Here is a 21466-nt window from a genome sequence, read left to right on the forward strand (position 1 = left end):
TTTATTGAGGCTACTCTGATTTGTATCCCTTATGCCAAAGGTCATAAGGTGTAACTAGTGTCCGTAATTCTACTTTTGATAATTGTCAACTAACCATTGGGGAACGAATACGGAGACTTTGATCCCTTATCCCTCCTTTTGATTATTTATCTACATAAGCAGCGCACAGCTGCGGGATTACATCTACTCTTACATATTCTCCGAGTATAGTAAGTAGTAATGGAAGGCATACCTGGATTGAGTTTTGATGCGAAAGAAATCGACGAAATACTGGCAGGACAATCATTGCTACAGAATGCTGAACTTATTGAAACCCTAGCACAAACTAATGACTGGGACAATTTAACAGACAAAAAGAGGGAACAGATCCGAACTTCCATCCACGGAATAATCATGACAGAATATCTACGAGTGAAAACAGCACCCAAAGGCCTGTGGGTCAACAATGCGCCCAGAATTTTCTTACATGACCTGGCATTCAGGATGGACTGGTCATCCATCTCCTGGAAATGTACTTTGGACTACCTCGTCCTAATTGTAAAGACGGCGAAAAGATTATCGGATGCCCTACTGAAGGAAATTGAAGAATGCGAAAATGAATTAAAGAAAGGCATAAATCCAGCGATCGTAAAAAAGAGATTAGAAGAAATAAACAAGGTAATGGATGAGACACGTGAGTTCATAATGCAGAGCAAATTGCAAAAACTCAGTAAAGAATTGAAGAGATTCAGTCGCGAAAAAATGCACCCATACATAACGGATGAATATACAACACGGGACACTGGATCTGACAATGAGTCCACAGGGTCAAACTCTTCCAATAACTCAGTTACGAGTATGGATGAATATACCACAAAAAGAGGACGCAATAATTACAGGAACCAACGCCCAAGAAGGGGAAATAGATGGCAAAGACCTTTCTACCCAGGTTACAATATGCCATTCTACCCCCCCTTCGTGCCACAATATGGAGGTTGGATGGATCCCTATAATCGAGGCTTACAGCAGATGCCGCAAATGGATGAACAGCAGATGACATCCAACTCCAACCCACACCAACAAGAGCCTTTTTTAGCCAGAGGCCAAAACCAAACAAGAGGCCGAAAAAAGACAATAAGATGGCAGGACCAACAAAGAAACGTCCAGACCAGGAGTATGGCTGCAACACAACCATCAACCAGCAAGACCAGACCCTCGTAGTAAATCTATCCGATTTACAACTGACCCAAGATCAATTGAGCGTCCTTAATAAAGGTTTAAGCTTTGTGCCCACACCTAGAGTGGACACTTTCAAACTTAAAAGCGAGTTAGCAGAGTTCTGCAGAACCCTCAAACTAAAAGCCTTCTTCTACAACATCCCCAACAACCAAATAGAAGGCGACACCTCCTTACGTAAGAAATCAACTTTCAATCCTCCTCACACCAGTGTCCCGCCTGAGTTTCATACCTTTGAACAATCTCTAATGAAGGGCGTGGACATGCTAGATAGGAACAAGAAAACATTCCAGAACTTAACCAAAAAAGAACGTGAAGCCCTGGACTCATTGAAGCAGAATGAGAACATAGTGGTCAAACCCGCTGATAAAGGGGGAGGCATTGTAATCTTAAATAAAGAGGGATACAATGACCAATGCCTGGCACTTTTGGCAGACACCAGATTCTACAGGAAACTAACCAGCGATCCAACAATGAGACTACAAAATGTTATATCCAGCATGGTCCATGAAGCAGAGACCAAAAATTGGGTGACCAAGAAGGAAGCTGAATATCTCACCACTTCAGACCCCAAAATCCCCTATTTTTACTCGCTTCCTAAAACACACAAAAACAGAACACCGCCTCCAGGGAGGCCCATAGTGTCCGGAATCGGATCAGTCCTGGAGCCACTCTCTAAGTTTGCGGATGAGTTCCTGAAGCCTATTGTACAGAGAACACCATCATATCTCAAAGATACTCGGGATCTGCTAGTACAAATCCAATCAAAAACCTTTGACCCAGACACCATGACCCTAGTAGGTCTGGATGTGGAATCTTTATTCACCAGTCTGCCACAAGATGATACATTACAAGTACTAGAAGATGTACTCTACTCAGAAGATTGGCAGTATAACACACCTAGGCACTTCATACTTGAGTGTTGCAAGTTAGCACTGAAAGAAAACTATTTTGCCTATGAGGAAGATCTTTACCTCCAGACCCATGGGACATCAATGGGCAGTGCCTTTGCCCCATCGGTAGCCGGGCTGTATGTAAGTAATTTTGAGAACAAGTTCATCCACAATGCAGCCAATGAATTCTCTCCAAACATCCTCTTCTGGAAGAGATTTATAGACGATGTGATCCTAATCTGGGACACATCAGCTGACTTGGAACAATTCATCCACTGGCTAAACCGTCTTGACCCCTGGCTTAAGTTCACTCATACCTCCAGCAACAATAGTTTGGATTTTTTAGACTTGACAATTTTTGTGGAAGAAAACACTCTACAAACAAAAACGTACACAAAGCCTACGGCCAAAAACAGTTTGCTCTCTTACCAGAGCTACCACCCCAAACCTCTAAAAGATAATTTGCCTTTCAGCCAATTTCTTAGATTAAAACGAAACTGCAGCAAGAAAGAAGACTACCTGACCCAAGCCCAAGAGCTCAGCCTGAAACTTTCCAAAAGAAACTACAAAGAAAAGACAATAAAATATTGTAAAAAGAGAGCTAACAACCAACCTAGAGAGTGCCTTTTACAAAGCTATCCCAAAACACAAATACAAGATCTGACAACCTGTGTTACCACCTTCTGTCCATCAACATACGAAGTGAACAAATTGATAAATAAGAACTGGCACATTCTGAACACCGGAGCTTTCAACTGGCCGAAACCAAGGTTTGCCAATCGCAGAACAAAAAACATCAAAGACGTTCTGGTCCATACCCGTCCCCAGAAGAAACAACAACTAACTGTCACGAGGGACGTAAGTATGAATCCAGTAACAGGCCACTACCCCTGTGGCTCATGTGTAGCCTGCAAAACCACCACTATGTCTAAGACATTGCAGCTAACTGAAAACCTGGTATGGACACAACGCCAACACACAAACTGCAACTCCTCTCATGTCATATACATGATTACTTGTAAATGCAACAAGAGATATATTGGCATGACTTGTCGCAAGATTAAGCTGAGGATCGGCGAACATAAGAGTAATATCCGCCTCAAGAAGAACACCACAAAATTGTGTGCCCATTTCATAGAGATGGGCCATTCATGTGAGGAGCTCCAATGGACAGTGCTTGAGATGCTCACCGACAAAAACACAAACTGCGAACGCCGTTTGTTTGAAAAAGAGCAAAGGTGGGTGGATCGCCTTAAAACTTGTGAGAATGGGCTGAACGATGCCATTCCCTGGCACCGCTTTGCCTATTAATAATGGCCACTGAAAAAGCTACAGTAATGCACTCCTTATTAAACCGCTAGATAATACAACAGATCAATAAAGCTATCGCTTCAGAGATTCGAAAAAAAACTCCGAAAAAACCAACACGCCTATTTGGCCCGCCTTGCGCCTTTAAATCCCAGCGCTCTCGTTCCCAACCACACCCCGGGGCAGAGTCAGCACAAGGCGAAAGCACCTACACATGCGGGTAATGGCGACGAGCACTTCGAGATATCGGTAAGACAAACAATCCCTTCTGAATACTAACGGGACGCTCTCTGTGACAGCTCTGAGCTTCAAGCGGCTTCAAAATAATGAGACCCCGGTGAGGCAGAACACGTATTGTTTTTCAGGTAGGAAAACATTGCTTAATCTACACGCGACGAAATAGCGTCATGCATATAGCGTGCTCCCTAGCGGGTGCTCTAAGAAAAAGCTGTTTGTACCTCCTGTACAGCTCTAAATTGCCCTCCAGTTTAATATACTCAACCAGTATTTCGTTTTTAACACAACAGAGCCTAGCATCTCTACTCTCCAGTATTTTGCCATCTTTCTAAAGATAGAAGTTTTTGCTGAAAGTGTCACAAAACTCTGATAATGAAACCTATTATTCATTCGGTGTAAGATATATGTGTGCATGCAAAACCTGTACTCTTGTCTATCTCATTGCAGATTACCAAGGGAAATTCCCTAATGTTATACAATCTGAACAAGAACGGTTGTACCAAAATGACTGCACTAATTGTGTGAGTACAACATTTTTATGTTTTTGTGAGTCCTGACGAAAGCTCCGCAGACCCTTCCAGGCCCCAGGAGCTGAAACATGTCGACGCTTTTTATTAACAACACTATCAGACCTAGTAACTCGGTCTAAGATCGTACCACTTATTTTAATTGTGGTGAGGAACAACCCCCCCATTAAAGAATCTTGGGATTGTTCACCCCCTATTTTAAACATTTTTTCCTTTTTTGCACAGTTTTCTTTACACCTTTTTCACGTACAATCTCTGGACACTGCACCCTTGACCAGAGGCGCCTCAGGTGAGGCTGGCAAACCCACTATTTCAGAGTAGCCAATGATAACTGCCACAACTCTAGTGTGGGGCGGACGAAACACATATACCGCACCTTTTCCAACCATAACACAGAGTTTATTGAGGCTACTCTGATTTGTATCCCTTATGCCAAAGGTCATAAGGTGTAACTAGTGTCCGTAATTCTACTTTTGATAATTGTCAACTAACCATTGGGGAACGAATACGGAGACTTTGATCCCTTATCCCTCCTTTTGATTATTTATCTACATAAGCAGCGCACAGCTGCGGGATTACATCTACTCTTACATATTCTCCGAGTATAGTAAGTAGTAATGGAAGGCATACCTGGATTGAGTTTTGATGCGAAAGAAATCGACGAAATACTGGCAGGACAATCATTGCTACAGAATGCTGAACTTATTGAAACCCTAGCACAAACTAATGACTGGGACAATTTAACAGACAAAAAGAGGGAACAGATCCGAACTTCCATCCACGGAATAATCATGACAGAATATTTACGAGTGAAAACAGCACCCAAAGGCCTGTGGGTCAACAATGCGCCCAGAATTTTCTTACATGACCTGGCATTCAGGATGGACTGGTCATCCATCTCCTGGAAATGTACTTTGGACTACCTCGTCCTAATTGTAAAGACGGCGAAAAGATTATCGGATGCCCTACTGAAGGAAATTGAAGAATGCGAAAATGAATTAAAGAAAGGCATAAATCCAGCGATCGTAAAAAAGAGATTAGAAGAAATAAACAAGGAAATGGATGAGACACGTGAGTTCATAATGCAGAGCAAATTGCAAAAACTCAGTAAAGAATTGAAGAGATTCAGTCGCGAAAAAATGCACCCATACATAACGGATGAATATACAACACGGGACACTGGATCTGACAATGAGTCCACAGGGTCAAACTCTTCCAATAACTCAGTTACGAGTATGGATGAATATACCACAAAAAGAGGACGCAATAATTACAGGAACCAACGCCCAAGAAGGGGAAATAGATGGCAAAGACCTTTCTACCCAGGTTACAATATGCCATTCTACCCCCCCTTCGTGCCACAATATGGAGGTTGGATGGATCCCTATAATCGAGGCTTACAGCAGATGCCGCAAATGGATGAACAGCAGATGACATCCAACTCCAACCCACACCAACAAGAGCCTTTTTTAGCCAGAGGCCAAAACCAAACAAGAGGCCGAAAAAAGACAATAAGATGGCAGGACCAACAAAGAAACGTCCAGACCAGGAGTATGGCTGCAACACAACCATCAACCAGCAAGACCAGACCCTCGTAGTAAATCTATCCGATTTACAACTGACCCAAGATCAATTGAGCGTCCTTAATAAAGGTTTAAGCTTTGTGCCCACACCTAGAGTGGACACTTTCAAACTTAAAAGCGAGTTAGCAGAGTTCTGCAGAACCCTCAAACTAAAAGCCTTCTTCTACAACATCCCCAACAACCAAATAGAAGGCGACACCTCCTTACGTAAGAAATCAACTTTCAATCCTCCTCACACCAGTGTCCCGCCTGAGTTTCATACCTTTGAACAATCTCTAATGAAGGGCGTGGACATGCTAGATAGGAACAAGAAAACATTCCAGAACTTAACCAAAAAAGAACGTGAAGCCCTGGACTCATTGAAGCAGAATGAGAACATAGTGGTCAAACCCGCTGATAAAGGGGGAGGCATTGTAATCTTAAATAAAGAGGGATACAATGACCAATGCCTGGCACTTTTGGCAGACACCAGATTCTACAGGAAACTAACCAGCGATCCAACAATGAGACTACAAAATGTTATATCCAGCATGGTCCATGAAGCAGAGACCAAAAATTGGGTGACCAAGAAGGAAGCTGAATATCTCACCACTTCAGACCCCAAAATCCCCTATTTTTACTCGCTTCCTAAAACACACAAAAACAGAACACCGCCTCCAGGGAGGCCCATAGTGTCCGGAATCGGATCAGTCCTGGAGCCACTCTCTAAGTTTGCGGATGAGTTCCTGAAGCCTATTGTACAGAGAACACCATCATATCTCAAAGATACTCGGGATCTGCTAGTACAAATCCAATCAAAAACCTTTGACCCAGACACCATGACCCTAGTAGGTCTGGATGTGGAATCTTTATTCACCAGTCTGCCACAAGATGATACATTACAAGTACTAGAAGATGTACTCTACTCAGAAGATTGGCAGTATAACACACCTAGGCACTTCATACTTGAGTGTTGCAAGTTAGCACTGAAAGAAAACTATTTTGCCTATGAGGAAGATCTTTACCTCCAGACCCATGGGACATCAATGGGCAGTGCCTTTGCCCCATCGGTAGCCGGGCTGTATGTAAGTAATTTTGAGAACAAGTTCATCCACAATGCAGCCAATGAATTCTCTCCAAACATCCTCTTCTGGAAGAGATTTATAGACGATGTGATCCTAATCTGGGACACATCAGCTGACTTGGAACAATTCATCCACTGGCTAAACCGTCTTGACCCCTGGCTTAAGTTCACTCATACCTCCAGCAACAATAGTTTGGATTTTTTAGACTTGACAATTTTTGTGGAAGAAAACACTCTACAAACAAAAACGTACACAAAGCCTACGGCCAAAAACAGTTTGCTCTCTTACCAGAGCTACCACCCCAAACCTCTAAAAGATAATTTGCCTTTCAGCCAATTTCTTAGATTAAAACGAAACTGCAGCAAGAAAGAAGACTACCTGACCCAAGCCCAAGAGCTCAGCCTGAAACTTTCCAAAAGAAACTACAAAGAAAAGACAATAAAATATTGTAAAAAGAGAGCTAACAACCAACCTAGAGAGTGCCTTTTACAAAGCTATCCCAAAACACAAATACAAGATCTGACAACCTGTGTTACCACCTTCTGTCCATCAACATACGAAGTGAACAAATTGATAAATAAGAACTGGCACATTCTGAACACCGGAGCTTTCAACTGGCCGAAACCAAGGTTTGCCAATCGCAGAACAAAAAACATCAAAGACGTTCTGGTCCATACCCGTCCCCAGAAGAAACAACAACTAACTGTCACGAGGGACGTAAGTATGAATCCAGTAACAGGCCACTACCCCTGTGGCTCATGTGTAGCCTGCAAAACCACCACTATGTCTAAGACATTGCAGCTAACTGAAAACCTGGTATGGACACAACGCCAACACACAAACTGCAACTCCTCTCATGTCATATACATGATTACTTGTAAATGCAACAAGAGATATATTGGCATGACTTGTCGCAAGATTAAGCTGAGGATCGGCGAACATAAGAGTAATATCCGCCTCAAGAAGAACACCACAAAATTGTGTGCCCATTTCATAGAGATGGGCCATTCATGTGAGGAGCTCCAATGGACAGTGCTTGAGATGCTCACCGACAAAAACACAAACTGCGAACGCCGTTTGTTTGAAAAAGAGCAAAGGTGGGTGGATCGCCTTAAAACTTGTGAGAATGGGCTGAACGATGCCATTCCCTGGCACCGCTTTGCCTATTAATAATGGCCACTGAAAAAGCTACAGTAATGCACTCCTTATTAAACCGCTAGATAATACAACAGATCAATAAAGCTATCGCTTCAGAGATTCGAAAAAAAACTCCGAAAAAACCAACACGCCTATTTGGCCCGCCTTGCGCCTTTAAATCCCAGCGCTCTCGTTCCCAACCACACCCCGGGGCAGAGTCAGCACAAGGCGAAAGCACCTACACATGCGGGTAATGGCGACGAGCACTTCGAGATATCGGTAAGACAAACAATCCCTTCTGAATACTAACGGGACGCTCTCTGTGACAGCTCTGAGCTTCAAGCGGCTTCAAAATAATGAGACCCCGGTGAGGCAGAACACGTATTGTTTTTCAGGTAGGAAAACATTGCTTAATCTACACGCGACGAAATAGCGTCATGCATATAGCGTGCTCCCTAGCGGGTGCTCTAAGAAAAAGCTGTTTGTACCTCCTGTACAGCTCTAAATTGCCCTCCAGTTTAATATACTCAACCAGTATTTCGTTTTTAACACAACAGAGCCTAGCATCTCTACTCTCCAGTATTTTGCCATCTTTCTAAAGATAGAAGTTTTTGCTGAAAGTGTCACAAAACTCTGATAATGAAACCTATTATTCATTCGGTGTAAGATATATGTGTGCATGCAAAACCTGTACTCTTGTCTATCTCATTGCAGATTACCAAGGGAAATTCCCTAATGTTATACAATCTGAACAAGAACGGTTGTACCAAAATGACTGCACTAATTGTGTGAGTACAACATTTTTATGTTTTTGTGAGTCCTGACGAAAGCTCCGCAGACCCTTCCAGGCCCCAGGAGCTGAAACATGTCGACGCTTTTTATTAACAACACTATCAGACCTAGTAACTCGGTCTAAGATCGTACCACTTATTTTAATTGTGGTGAGGAACAACCCCCCCATTAAAGAATCTTGGGATTGTTCACCCCCTATTTTAAACATTTTTTCCTTTTTTGCACAGTTTTCTTTACACCTTTTTCACGTACAATCTCTGGACACTGCACCCTTGACCAGAGGCGCCTCAGGTGAGGCTGGCAAACCCACTATTTCAGAGTAGCCAATGATAACTGCCACAACTCTAGTGTGGGGCGGACGAAACACATATACCGCACCTTTTCCAACCATAACACAGAGTTTATTGAGGCTACTCTGATTTGTATCCCTTATGCCAAAGGTCATAAGGTGTAACTAGTGTCCGTAATTCTACTTTTGATATTTGTCGGCTTCACTGTACATACAGATGTTCGGTACCAAACATCTCTTCTTGATAAACCCATACTGATGCCAGTGTTGGTTTTATTAATAAATGCACCCAGAGGGCACCTTAAAGGTGCCCACTGAAAACCTACCGACTGATAGTTTGTTGACCGACTGGTCTCGACCAGCCAACCACCCTAGACACGTTTCTGACCTTCTAATGTGAGAGCCTGCACTCTCGGAGGCCAGGAACACTTCCTCCGTTGAGGATGTGTATTTTTGGGCTGGAAGCTTCAAACGCCCTGCCTCCTTTGTTATATGACCCAGGCCTCTCCAGATAGTGGATATACCAACCCCCCTGGTCTGACTCCAATTTTTTGGCTGCACAGGTGGGAAAATTAGTAATAGGTAGGTGTGGGAGCACACTGCTTCACCTCCCAGCAGAGTCGCCCCTAAGCATCATGGTTGATGCAGTCCGACAAGCGAGTACACTTGCAAAGTCATTCGAGTGTTTCACCAGGTGGGTGCAGATTAGTGCTGGCCATCTCTGGACACGTGTTTCTGGATTATTATCCGTCTTCAGCAGAGATTAGGCAAAATGATTTGGGGTTGCTGAGCAGGCTGCCGTATCCTTGGAACGTAGTATCTCTCCAAGCGCGCAGGTGCCTCTCCACGAGCTCGTCAGCCCACAGCGGCTCGAGGGCAGCCTTTAAGTAGAAGGTAGGTGTGGGAGCACACTGCTTCACCTCCCAGCAGAGTCGCCCCTAAGCATCATGGTTGATGCAGTCCGACAAGCGAGTACACTTGCAAAGTCATTCGAGTGTTTCACCAGGTGGGTGCAGATTAGTCAGGTTACGCACCCACGCGCCCTGAGAGGTACTGAACCTGATGACACTTTGGCAGCCTGCACAGCAAACCCCTGAAAATCTACCTACACTCTGCTGATGAAGGACAATAATCCTGAAACACCGGTGTCCAGAGTTGGCCTGCAACTTTGCATTTATACTTCGGAACTTTTGAAAAGCGCACTCGCTTAAAGACACTGCATTTACCGTGATGCTCCTGGGGTCACCCGCTGGTTGGTGGAGTGGTGTGCGACCTATCGAACCCTACTGGGAAAATTAGTAATATTTGGAGGTGGGCCAGTGAAGGGTCCTCCGCTATGGCAGAGGAGTGTCGCCCCACTGCTTTCAAACAGTGCGAGAAGTAGAAACATAAAATGATAACTCTCAGTTATTATCATTTTATGTTTGCGCTGCTTTGCAGGCAGGCAGGCATGTGGGCAGGGCTTCTCTGCTCTCGGAGCAGGGCAGCGGAGGAGGGGTTTGCCCACTCCTAAGTTAGCAATGACTGTTTGGTCGGCCATCTCGGGCCACCCAAACCAGTCATGTGCACTTTACCGTTCTCCATGAAGGCTGCATTACAGCCTGAATGGAGGACATGCCCAGGCCCCCCCATTCCCTGGTTGACGGTCAAACCAGGATGCCCAAAACCAATCACAACGCTGCATTGCAGTGTTGTGTTTGGTCAGGGGAGCCTGGGTGCCTACCAAACACAACGCTGGAATGCAGCATTGTATTTGGTCAGTGAGGCCTGGCTATGCATCCTGTTCCTCGAGGAGAGCAGAGACGCAGACCACGGCAGGAAGGTAACTTATTAAAAAAAGAAAATCAATTTTGCGCCCCCTCCCACCCGTCTGACCGCCCTGCAACTCCCATGCCCGCCCTGCCACCAGCGAGCAATGCCATCCGCCACTGCGGTGGGCTCACACCGAGCCAGCACCAGCCCTAAGATGGACTAGCTGATGTAGACCCCTCTTTCCAGATTCCGTCATATTGCTTTGGGCAGAATAACATTTCTAGGGTCAGGTTTATGCCCACTTCCTACAGGAAGTGGTAATATAGAACGTGTAGATACCCTAAAGATAGACATACCATTTGTCTACTACCTGTCATTCCCCTTGACACCTCTAAATTGAGTATTTAGGTGGCACCCTTGAGCCCAAAAGCTCAGATTTGACGGATCAAGGGAAAAAGGACGAAGACTTGCGAAAACAGCAGAAGAGCTGAGCTCTTTTGTAATGAAACCCTGCATGCTCGCAACTCTCTTGACTATCGCGACAGAGTGACTTGGACTGCAAGCTGAAGAACTAACAAAGCCTTGGGTAGTCTGCCAGCCCTTTTGAAAATCACCTAAAGTCTTCCTTGGAGCAGCAGGCACTGACAAGCAGAGTCTGGGCCACTGCCATGCAGCTCCGCAGCCCGACGGATGCCGCAGACGACCAGTGGAAGGTACTCGTGCTCTGAAAGGTCAGATCTGTCTCCCCATCGAGTGTGAAGACACCAAGACCAACTGGAGCCGTGGAGCACCATCCCCCTGGTACCGGACACCCTGCACCAAACACCATCACTGAACATCCAGTCCAGATTCCCACTGCACCATGGCGAGCAGCCAAAGAGGGACATCAGCATCACTGAGAACCACTTTGTGAGTTACCAGCTGTCCTGATTTTGCCCCTGTCAGCTGTATGCCTTGAACCGTAAGGAGCATCTTTGATCACCAGCCCAGCTCCCATAACCACTCTGCACCGAGCCGCTTGGCACAGGTACTGTAGAACCAGCTGTGCCCCCTTGCTCCAAGACCCTTTGCGTCCTAAGCCCCCTTTCGGGAGCCCTCAGCCTTGTCCCTAAGCCCCCCTGTGCAACCTGTTTCCTGGTTGCCTCCTTTAACCGTAGCGTGCCCAGCTACAAGCTCACCAGCACCCTGCTCCTGGTAAAACCCTGACAGTTCCTGAAGAACTGCTGGTAGTACTTTGGACCTTGGCCCACGACAATTCCGAACCCTGAAGGTGGACTACTGAAAACGACTGTACCTACCTTTATGCATCTCTGACATTTCCCCCCATAGGATTGCATCGTGCATACAAGCGCACAGGTTTGAAAGTTTTAGTTACCTATGAACATTTCAAATAAGAACAGTACTTACTTTGGAACAAAGTTGTTAGTTGTACAAAATATATAAAAAGAAATATTGTTTTTCGAATTTGGTCTTGGATTTATTTCTTAAGTTCTAAACTTGACCTACCTATCAGTCTTAATTGTGTTTTATTCTCTTTTATGCTGTTGGGAGTATAATGCCATCACCTTGGAAGAACAGTTGTAAAACCGCTACACAGCTCAAGGGTATCAGGGTAAAAGGAATAATTTGTGGTAAAGATTTATCAGAAGGGGTATTAAAATAAATAACTAACGGTTCATTGCCACAACGGTTATATGCATTTAAATGTAATTTATCTAAAAATGATTTCCATTATTGTACTGTCAGTAATAACCCTAATCTATTTTTTTGTTTCTATGACAGAAAGAAAAGAAGTGACTAGAGCTGCTAATACCTCCATTTCCAAGACTGATTTTCAAAGTAAGTAAAGAAAAATCCAGCCCAGATTAGATCCATAATGATATTGATACTTGCTATACTGTCATGCACAGCAAACTCAGCAGTCCCTCTACTATTAAGACCGTACTAATGATGCCTAATTATACATTGATTTACCTCGCCTGAGACACAGCTTGACTCACAAAATGGACATTCAAGCTATGATCTGATGTTTCAGGCTCGATCTTACAGTGAGAGCAGCTCTGGGGCTTCTTAGCCTCCTGCATCCTCCTTGTAAGCAATGGCACATGGCACATGTGGCTGTCTAATGGAATTTGAAGTTCCAGTAGACCTAACATCAAGACAGTCTCATCAATACAATCCAGGTCTCAGAGGAGATGCATCAAGATCTGCTTAAATACAATTGTTCCAGTGACAGGCCCCTACCCTCCCACACCCAGAGCTGATGATGGTAACAGCAGTTCCCTTCTTGGGATGCAGTGGCCATCTGAGAGAGGTGAAAATCAGGGGACATTGGCCCCTGGCGGAAGACTTGATCCACCTCAATCTGCTGTAGTTGTGGACCATTCTTCTAGCTATGAAGGCCTCCCTGCCGTCCATCAAGGCAAGGCTGGTGCAGGTTCCTACTGACATCACTGTCATGTGGTATTGCAACAGGCAGGATGGACTGAGGTTCTGAGTCCTCTGCCAGGAGGTGCTGCACCTCTGGAGATGGCAGGAACATCAGCGCATTTTCCTGATTGTGAACCACCTAGAAGGGTTCCAGAATACCAGAGTGGACAAACTGAGCAGGTGGTGTCCGGCAGATCATGAGTGTTGTCTACATTCTGAGGTAGTGCATGGTGTCCTCCAACAGTGGGAAAAACCCTTGCTAGATCATTTTGGCACCATCGGAAAAGCACAGTGTCAAGCATTTTGCGTGTTAGAGTTTCTGCTTGAACAATTGTTAGGTGATGCATTCGGGTTGGAATGGAACACGGGAGCCCTGTATGCTTTCTCACAGTTGCTTTTTCTGACCAGTGTTCGGAAGAAGATCAGGAATATTAGGGACCAGTCATCATGGTTGCTTTGCATTGGCCAGGACAGAATAGTTACCTGTATCTTCTGAGCATGAGCATTTGTCCTCAGATAAGGCTACAGCTTAATGAGAACCTCCTATCTCAGTACAGATCAGGGTCCTTCACCTATTCTGCAATCAGTATTCATCACAAGAACAAGTTTGTTAACTTTGATAATGCTCTTTATGATGAATATTCTATCTAACTGGAGATTCCCCTCCTGTTCTGTGGAGTTGCCTCTCTTTACCATCTGTAAAGGTCTCAAGTATGTATTCACCACACCGGGACCGACTATTCTTCACACACCACATCTAAGGGCGTGGAAAGGGAAAAGTCATCAAAACCAACATCAGTGCACAGGGGTGGCTCTTTTGTGTGGCTCTACTGTATCACTTCTGGGGTGGTGTGGAGTCAGAACAGAGCCACACATCATGCGATAGCACTGCGTTAGAGTTTTCCGGATCCAGTCTGGTACTTGGAGAGTATTTTAAAGTGAAGAATAGACAGAGTACCCAACAGAAAGAGCTATACCGAAGGTAAATAACTTGTTCTTCTCTAGCGTGAGCATAAAGTAATTGCTACAACTTCTTGCCTCAACTGCTGATGTGCATTGTATGCAGGGCATCAGCACTGCCTTAAATGATCCAGGGGAGAGATGAGAAAATTATTGTGGAAAAATTGAGTAGTAATTCTTTACCAAAAGGGGTTTTAAATCAAATGACTAAATGTTCATTGCCGCAACAGTTATACATATTTAAATATACTTTATCTAAACATGATTTCCATTATTGTATTGTCAGTAATAACTTTAACCTCTTTTGTTTCTATTACAGAAAGAAAACTAATAAATAGACCTCCCAATGCCCCTATTTCCAAAGCTGATTTGCGAAGTAAGTAACAAAAAATGCTTCACAATAAAATGTACATTCTTTGAAATAATTCAGTATTATCCTATCAAAATACTGTTTGTCTGGCCTTTTAATACACGTTTCTGGGTTCATTTCCCATTACATGATAGAGTTATCTGAAATAATGCAGGACTAAAGAACCAATTCACAGACTGATAGCAGGGATGCAGTATTAAATGTGCTGATCCAGTTTTAAATTTCGCCACTCTACTTAAATCAGAATTATATTTTGAAGCTTAGTTCAGGAGTAGATTATAGTGAGAAGTTGCTGCCCAGATCCGTGTTGCCCCTGGTCAGACGTATATCAGAGAGCCCAATCAGGAAGGATAGGAACATCAGGAAAATCGGGATGTCAACAAGAAACCTCAAAACACATTACAGCGAACACCCAACAAGCTCCCAATCAAACAAACATTAAAAATGGATAGATAAAAAAAAACCACTTTCTCAAAATGAAGAACCTACTTGAGACCACACAGGCTCAATATTTCACAAGCAGCTCCTCAGTCATAGAGAAGTTGCTATTCACGAATACCGGCAGAGAAGGCCTGGTGGCTATTATCTATAACAACATGTCCCATATACAAAAATCAGCTATAACCTTAGAGCATTGTTCGGAAATTCCATCACACAATGTTCAATAACTGAAAATGAATCCATCATCGTGGCAGTCACCTGCAAAAAAACTATTCACAATTAACCAACCTTTCCCAACATCTGCAGCTGACGTACATGCTTTGGTGAAATTACGCTCCATGAAGGTCACCCCCGTCTCTTTGTGGTAGAACAAGATCACCCCCAGAAAAATGCACTATTAAATATCAGGAAATATAGCAAAGATCTCAGTTGCAAGAGGGTGTGGCGACCCTAAAGATTGTCCACATAGCCCACAGAAAAGTCATTCCAAAATTGAAGGGTATATACTGTAAACCAAACTGTAACCAATGTTAGCAAAGCATTCAAAATGAGCAAGTGACCCTACACAGCCACCAAGTACTGTGTGGTCACTACACCAGATCCACCACTCAATCACACTAAGAAGTATATAGCAATGAACTACGTCTTGAAAAGCCAAATCACCAAGATCTGACACATCTATAACAAAGAGTCCCTGGACACCACGTCAGTGATCTCACCTGACATCAAATGCACTTCCTTTAAGGCTCCTTCCCCTGCAACCTGGAAAGCCTACTACAATAAGCAAATTCCCCCATATTAATACAGCATTAACCCAAAATTGATAAAGAAGGACATCACAGGTGAAGTTTTCATACCACTATTCAATATGGTCAACACCTCTCTCAACTAACACTGGAAAGGTCCAGTGTTGGAACCTAATGTTGTCAGGTCACCTAGGGTAGCCTGGCCTAGGGTAAGACAATATCAACAGAGGCACATGTGTGAAGGTTGCAAGCCACCCAGCAGTAATTCAATGCAATATCACTCAAAAATGACACCACACCAATGTTTGTGTAAATATAGGAGCTTGTTTATAAAAATAGTATGTCTGTAGATTTCTTTTTCTCAATAGTTTACAATCAGATACACTGAGCAATTTTATCAACTTTTTCTACATACTCAGTAACATTCAGAGATTCCCTTCAGCAAATTTCCCACCCCCAGCCGGAAAATTATTCCTGAATAATACTTTTTTTTGTTTTGCGTAAGACCTTTATTAACATAAATCAGAATACACAGCATGAGCCTACAACCCTGAGGCCGGCTCGCCACTTCGCCGCGTTAGCGCAGTATAATCATAGAAAAGTATGTAAAGCTACTTGTTGACGATAGATAGAACCATCTGGTATCTTCCAGTCAGGGCACGCATTTTACAATTGACATGAGTCTTACATTTTGTGATTTTATCAACCAACTCTAACTTCCCCAACTTAAGACCTCTCATTGCTCTCCTTCACATCCTATACAGTGAGCTAAACAGTGTTCCACAATTCCCTCCAAGTAGTTCCCAGGTGCCACTATCACCCGGCAGTCATCCACCTCACAGCGACAACCGTACATCAACTAATCCTCCCCGCCCTCCTGTAGGGAGGTCAGATAGTCCGTCAAGAAGCACCACACATCTTTGGGCCTAGATTTTACAGGCAAGTCCTCCTCATATGTTTGTAGTTTATCCCTACAAATAGACATGCTATGCATCCACACCTTTACAGTCGGTACCTTACGGCTGTGCCAACATTGTGCCACCTGTCGTTTGGCTAACAGTAGCGCGATAGCACAGAATTTGCGCTTCAGCGCTCTGAGTTGGGGTATGATACCAAGCAGGCAGACCTGTGGTGTGCAGTGCACCTCTTCTTCTAACATGTTCGACAACGCGGTTGTAACCTCCTCCCAGTAACTTGCTACACGCTCACACTTCCATGCCAAATGTACGAAGTCCGCCCCATCCCTGTTGCAGCGCTTACATTTGTCATCCTCCTGTAGCCCGTATCTGCGCATTTTCGCCGGTGTGTAATAGCTCTGGTGGATGAATTTGAAATGGATAATCCTCAGATTCCCGTTTGGTGTAAGTATCTGTGTCAGTGCGCATGAACTGTACCATTCTACCTCTGTCAGTGGAGTATCCAGTAGTACATCCCATCTTTCCTTGGCTTTAAGTGTGTGGCCTGCTATGTCCGATTGTGCAGCAGTGTAGAGTCTGGATACTAAGTGAGACAGATCACTCGTGGTGATCAGCATCTGTAATGGCGCTAAAGATTCCGGCTCTTCCGGGAATGAAGGGTAATGTCCCTTCAATGCCCTTGTCAATCTGTAATATGTGAAGCGGAACATAAGAGTCTGATTTTGTATATAATCCAGATTATCAAGGTCTGTGAACGTGCCACCCTGAAATACGTCGCTCATTTTGTCGATTCCAGCTCTGGACAGGAGCGACATCCCTACTTTCTCGCTAGTAACTGATAAAGCCTGATGATGTTGTAGCGGCATGTTCGGCGCATATAATGGAGTCTTGTGTGCCAATTGTCCTAGTTTATTCCACGCCTTGATCGTGGTGTCTACCGTGTTAATGTCTCTGGAATGGAGCGGGGGTCTAGTGTGTGACAATATCGCCGATAGGGGGACCGGATGGGCATCCCCTTCCTCAATGGCCACGTGTGTAACGTAGGGGACCTCATGGTACCAGTACGCTGCATACTGTGCCTGGGCACAAAGGTAATAAAGAAGAAAATCGGGCACCCCGAAACCACCCCTCGCTACCGGGAGCGTTAGGGTCTGCAATTCAATGCGAGCCTGTTTACCCGCCCAGATCAAGGTTAGTACTAGTGATTTGATACGCCGAAAGACCTCCCGTGGTGGCGTGATGGGGATGTTGTTGAAAAGATATAACAACTTAGGCAGGATGTTCATTTTGACGATCGCCATGCGATCAGCCATGGACAAAGGCAGGTGTATCCAGCGACGGACTTTATCTTCCAGTTTGGTGACTACCACTCCATAATTCGCACGTATGACTTCGACTGGGTCCCTGTGGAACATTACACCCAGATAGCGTATCGGGTCCCTCTGCCACTCTAGTGGATAATCTAGCTCAAAGGATTCAGTGGAATCGGTGAGGGGAATTAGTGAGGATTTGGACCAATTGATCGCCAACCCCGAGTGGCTCCCAAACCGGATGTACTCCCTGAGGAGCGGGTTTAAATGCGTTTCCGGATCGCGAACGTAAAGCAACATGTCGTCCGCGTAGAGTGATATGTGCAGTGGTCTAGACACAAATTGCAACGCCGATTCCCTGTAGTTTTGACGCACTATGCACGCCAGTGGCTCCAACGCCAGTGCGAAGAGTAGGGGTGACAGGGGGCATCCCTGTCTTGTTCCCCGACCAATGTCGAATGGGGCCGATACGTACCCATTTATCCGAACCCTCGCACACGGCTTGGTATACAACAAGGAAATCCACTGCACAAATCTCTTAGGAAAACCCATCCTATTAAGGACGGTCAGCATGTAGCGCCATTCGATTGAATCAAACGCTTTCGCGGCGTCGAGTAGTACAGCCACTGCTTTAACCGAGGGTTTTAGATAATGCGCCAGAGCGAACAGGGACCTTGTGTTATGTGAGGTGGATCTTGTGGGGACGAACCCCGCTTGGTCCGGGAGCACCAGGCGAGTCAACAGGGGGGACAATCTGACAGCTAGCAACTTTGCAAGAATTTTTGAGTCCACGTTTATGAGGGATAGGGGCCGGTAGGAGTCACAATTGTCCGGGTCTTTGGCCGGTTTGAGGAGTGCAATGATCATAGCCTCACGCAGAGTGGGGGGGAGCAGGGAGCCCTCAAAGGAGGTGCCGTACATGTCCACCAGATATGGGGCAATGATATCGACAAATTTTTTGTAAAATTCGGACGTGTATCCATCGGGGCCTGGCGCCTTACCATTCGGGAGCGATGCAATCACTTCAGTGACCTCCTCTACCGTGATCGGCCGAGCCAGGTATTCCCGATGGGCATCTGATAGCCAGCCAATCGCCACATCATGGAGGTATTCGTAAGTTTCCTCCGCTGTAGCTGTTGGTTGAGATTGATATAGTGTGCTGTAGGAGTCTGCAAAACACTTGACTATGTCTGCCGAGTGTGTTTGAACTACACCCTCCCTTGATTTGACCCGAAGGATAGCAGAATGTCCCCGCCCTTCACAAATTTTCTGCGCCAATACTCGCCCCGGCCTGCCCCCTTCACCAAAAGCCCTGGCTGAGTGTTTGCGATCCAGATATTTGATTTCTGACGCCAGGAAGTCGCCATGCTCTGTGTGTAAGTCTCGCAGTTGGGGTAATATCAGTATGTCCTGGGTGTTTTCGTATTGCAGTTCAAGATCCCTCATCTGACTTTCGCAGCGGCGGATCTGGCACCTGATGTCTTTGAGGACACCCACGGTGGTACTAATGCAGACGCCCCTTATCGTGGCCTTAAAGGCTTCCCAGAGTAGACATGGGTCGTCAGTGGTTTGAGAGTTATTAAGGAAGTAGTCCTTGATCGCCTTGGTCAGGGTGTCGACATACACTGGGTCTGCGAGGGCTTGGGAGTTAAATCGCCAGTGAAAGGGGGGGGGCGTGTAGTGTGGAATGTCCAGCTGAAGCACAACCGGATTGTGGTCCGACAAGGTACGTGGGAGCACCTTCACCGTACGTGCCCATAGTGCTACATCCCTGGACCCTAGCCAATAGTCCAGTCTGGACCAACTATTGTGTGATGCTGTAATGTGAGTAGCGCCAGGATCGTCAGTATGCTGCAGTCTCCAGATATCCGTTAATGCTAGATCGTTCATCATGTGGTCTATCATAAGCCTCGCCTGTTTGTGTTGTTCCACTGATTGGGAAGACCGGTCCAGCCCGTCCCGTAGTGTTACGTTCCAGTCCCCCCCACATAAAATGTGTGTGCCAGTGTGGTTCTGCAAGTGTCCCCAGATTTCCCGATAAAAGTCAGGTGCATCAATGTTCGGACCATATAAGTTGAGGAGTGTTATGTGTTGCCCCCTAAGCTGGCCGGACACCAGCACGTATCTACCAGCTGGGTCCTGTGTCACATGCCCCTCTTCGAAGTGCACCCCTTTCTTGACCAAAATGAGCACTCCCCGGGAATAGGAAGAATATGAGGCTCTGTAGGACGATCCCGCCCATCTCGACCCCAATGTAGCGTGAGTGTGCGGTGCCAAGTGCGATTCCTGCAGGAAAGCAATGTCAATATTCCACCTGGTGAGACTGGCAAACACTTGCCTGATTTTCTGTGGGCGTGAGAACCCCCGTATGTTCCACGTGAGGACGTTTAGTCCGTTCCTGCTACTAGTACTGGAGCCTGGCGTACCCATTTGATACAGTACCATTCATTCCTAAGCACGCAAACAGCCCGTCCTCATCCCGACCTCTTCCAGCTCCATGAGCACTGCCTGCACACACAAGCCCCAGCAGGGCCAACATGTAGAATGTACTGGCTAGCAATACCGTCGGTCTTAGCAAACTGTGAAACATCCCCCCTCCCCAAATCCCTCCCACTCCAGCAACCCCAACCTGCCGAAGCCTCACCCACACAGAGCACAACTCCCTCAACAGTGTAACCTTCAACTTGGTGCTCATAGCGAAACTCGAGTAGGGTTGTACCCTCATGGAGGACCGCTAGTGGCACAGCACTTCACCCGATATACAGGTGCAGGCGACATTAACTTGAATCAAATTAAAACGCAAAATATGTGTCCATTAATCCACAAGCCCACATTTCCATTACCATCCCTGCGCTGGATGCAGGCAGTGAAGCAGACCTAGAGTCAGACATAACCCCATCCCATAATGCACAGCCGCGCAGAGGAGGGGCCAGTCCCCTTCAATGCAGTGTGTCCCATTCCCCGCATTTAATAACTGTCCGGTCATACCCAATCGGGACCTCAGCAACCCGTGTGGTCAAGACACTTCCAATAGTGCACATCTCTCAACGTGGGACGGAGCACAATGTTCACTGTTCTGCGACTCCCCAGGCTGTCCCCCTTCCAGTTCTGGGGGCTTGTGTGCACAGAGTTCACAAAAGGACCCATCCCAGTGCCCTCATGAGCGGTAGGAGCAGTCGCAACATGGTTATAGTCCTGAAGTCTCCTGATGGAGGCCCGGCAGTTTAGTACAGACATGAGTGCTTGTGGTAGGTTAGGGCAGGATAGGGCTACAGTCTCAGTTAGGTCAGCCGCTCCCCACCCCTTCATTGCCCACTGCCCAATTCAAAAATAAAGCGCCAGCAGCTCACCTCAAGCAAGTGTTCATCAACATACCTCGCATAGACAGCCGAAAGTGGCAGTGTAGCGGTACCTCGCGGTAATTTGTGCAGAAGTCTCCACCGCTGTGCGACGTGTGAGTGGTCCCGGCGTCTCAGTCCGAGTCTCTGTTCTGGT

The 21466-nt window shown here is 45.6% G+C and overlaps 1 protein-coding gene across 1 annotated transcript in view; it reads left to right on the forward strand.

Moving 5' to 3' along the window:
* The window catches only part of LOC147709124 (uncharacterized), a 3078084-nt gene that overhangs the window by 2768008 nt on the left and 288610 nt on the right, over positions 1–21466 (forward strand). Inside the window, exons 34-35 of the mRNA XM_086927727.1 lie at positions 12580–12636; positions 14507–14563. Of these exons, the coding sequence (XP_086783853.1) occupies positions 12580–12636; positions 14507–14563 (114 nt within the window). The remainder of the gene's footprint in view (positions 1–12579; positions 12637–14506; positions 14564–21466) is intronic.

This window comes from Lissotriton vulgaris, chromosome 6 (genome assembly GCF_964263255.1).
Source record: "Lissotriton vulgaris chromosome 6, aLisVul1.2, whole genome shotgun sequence".
Classification (NCBI taxonomy): Eukaryota; Metazoa; Chordata; class Amphibia; order Caudata; family Salamandridae; genus Lissotriton; species Lissotriton vulgaris.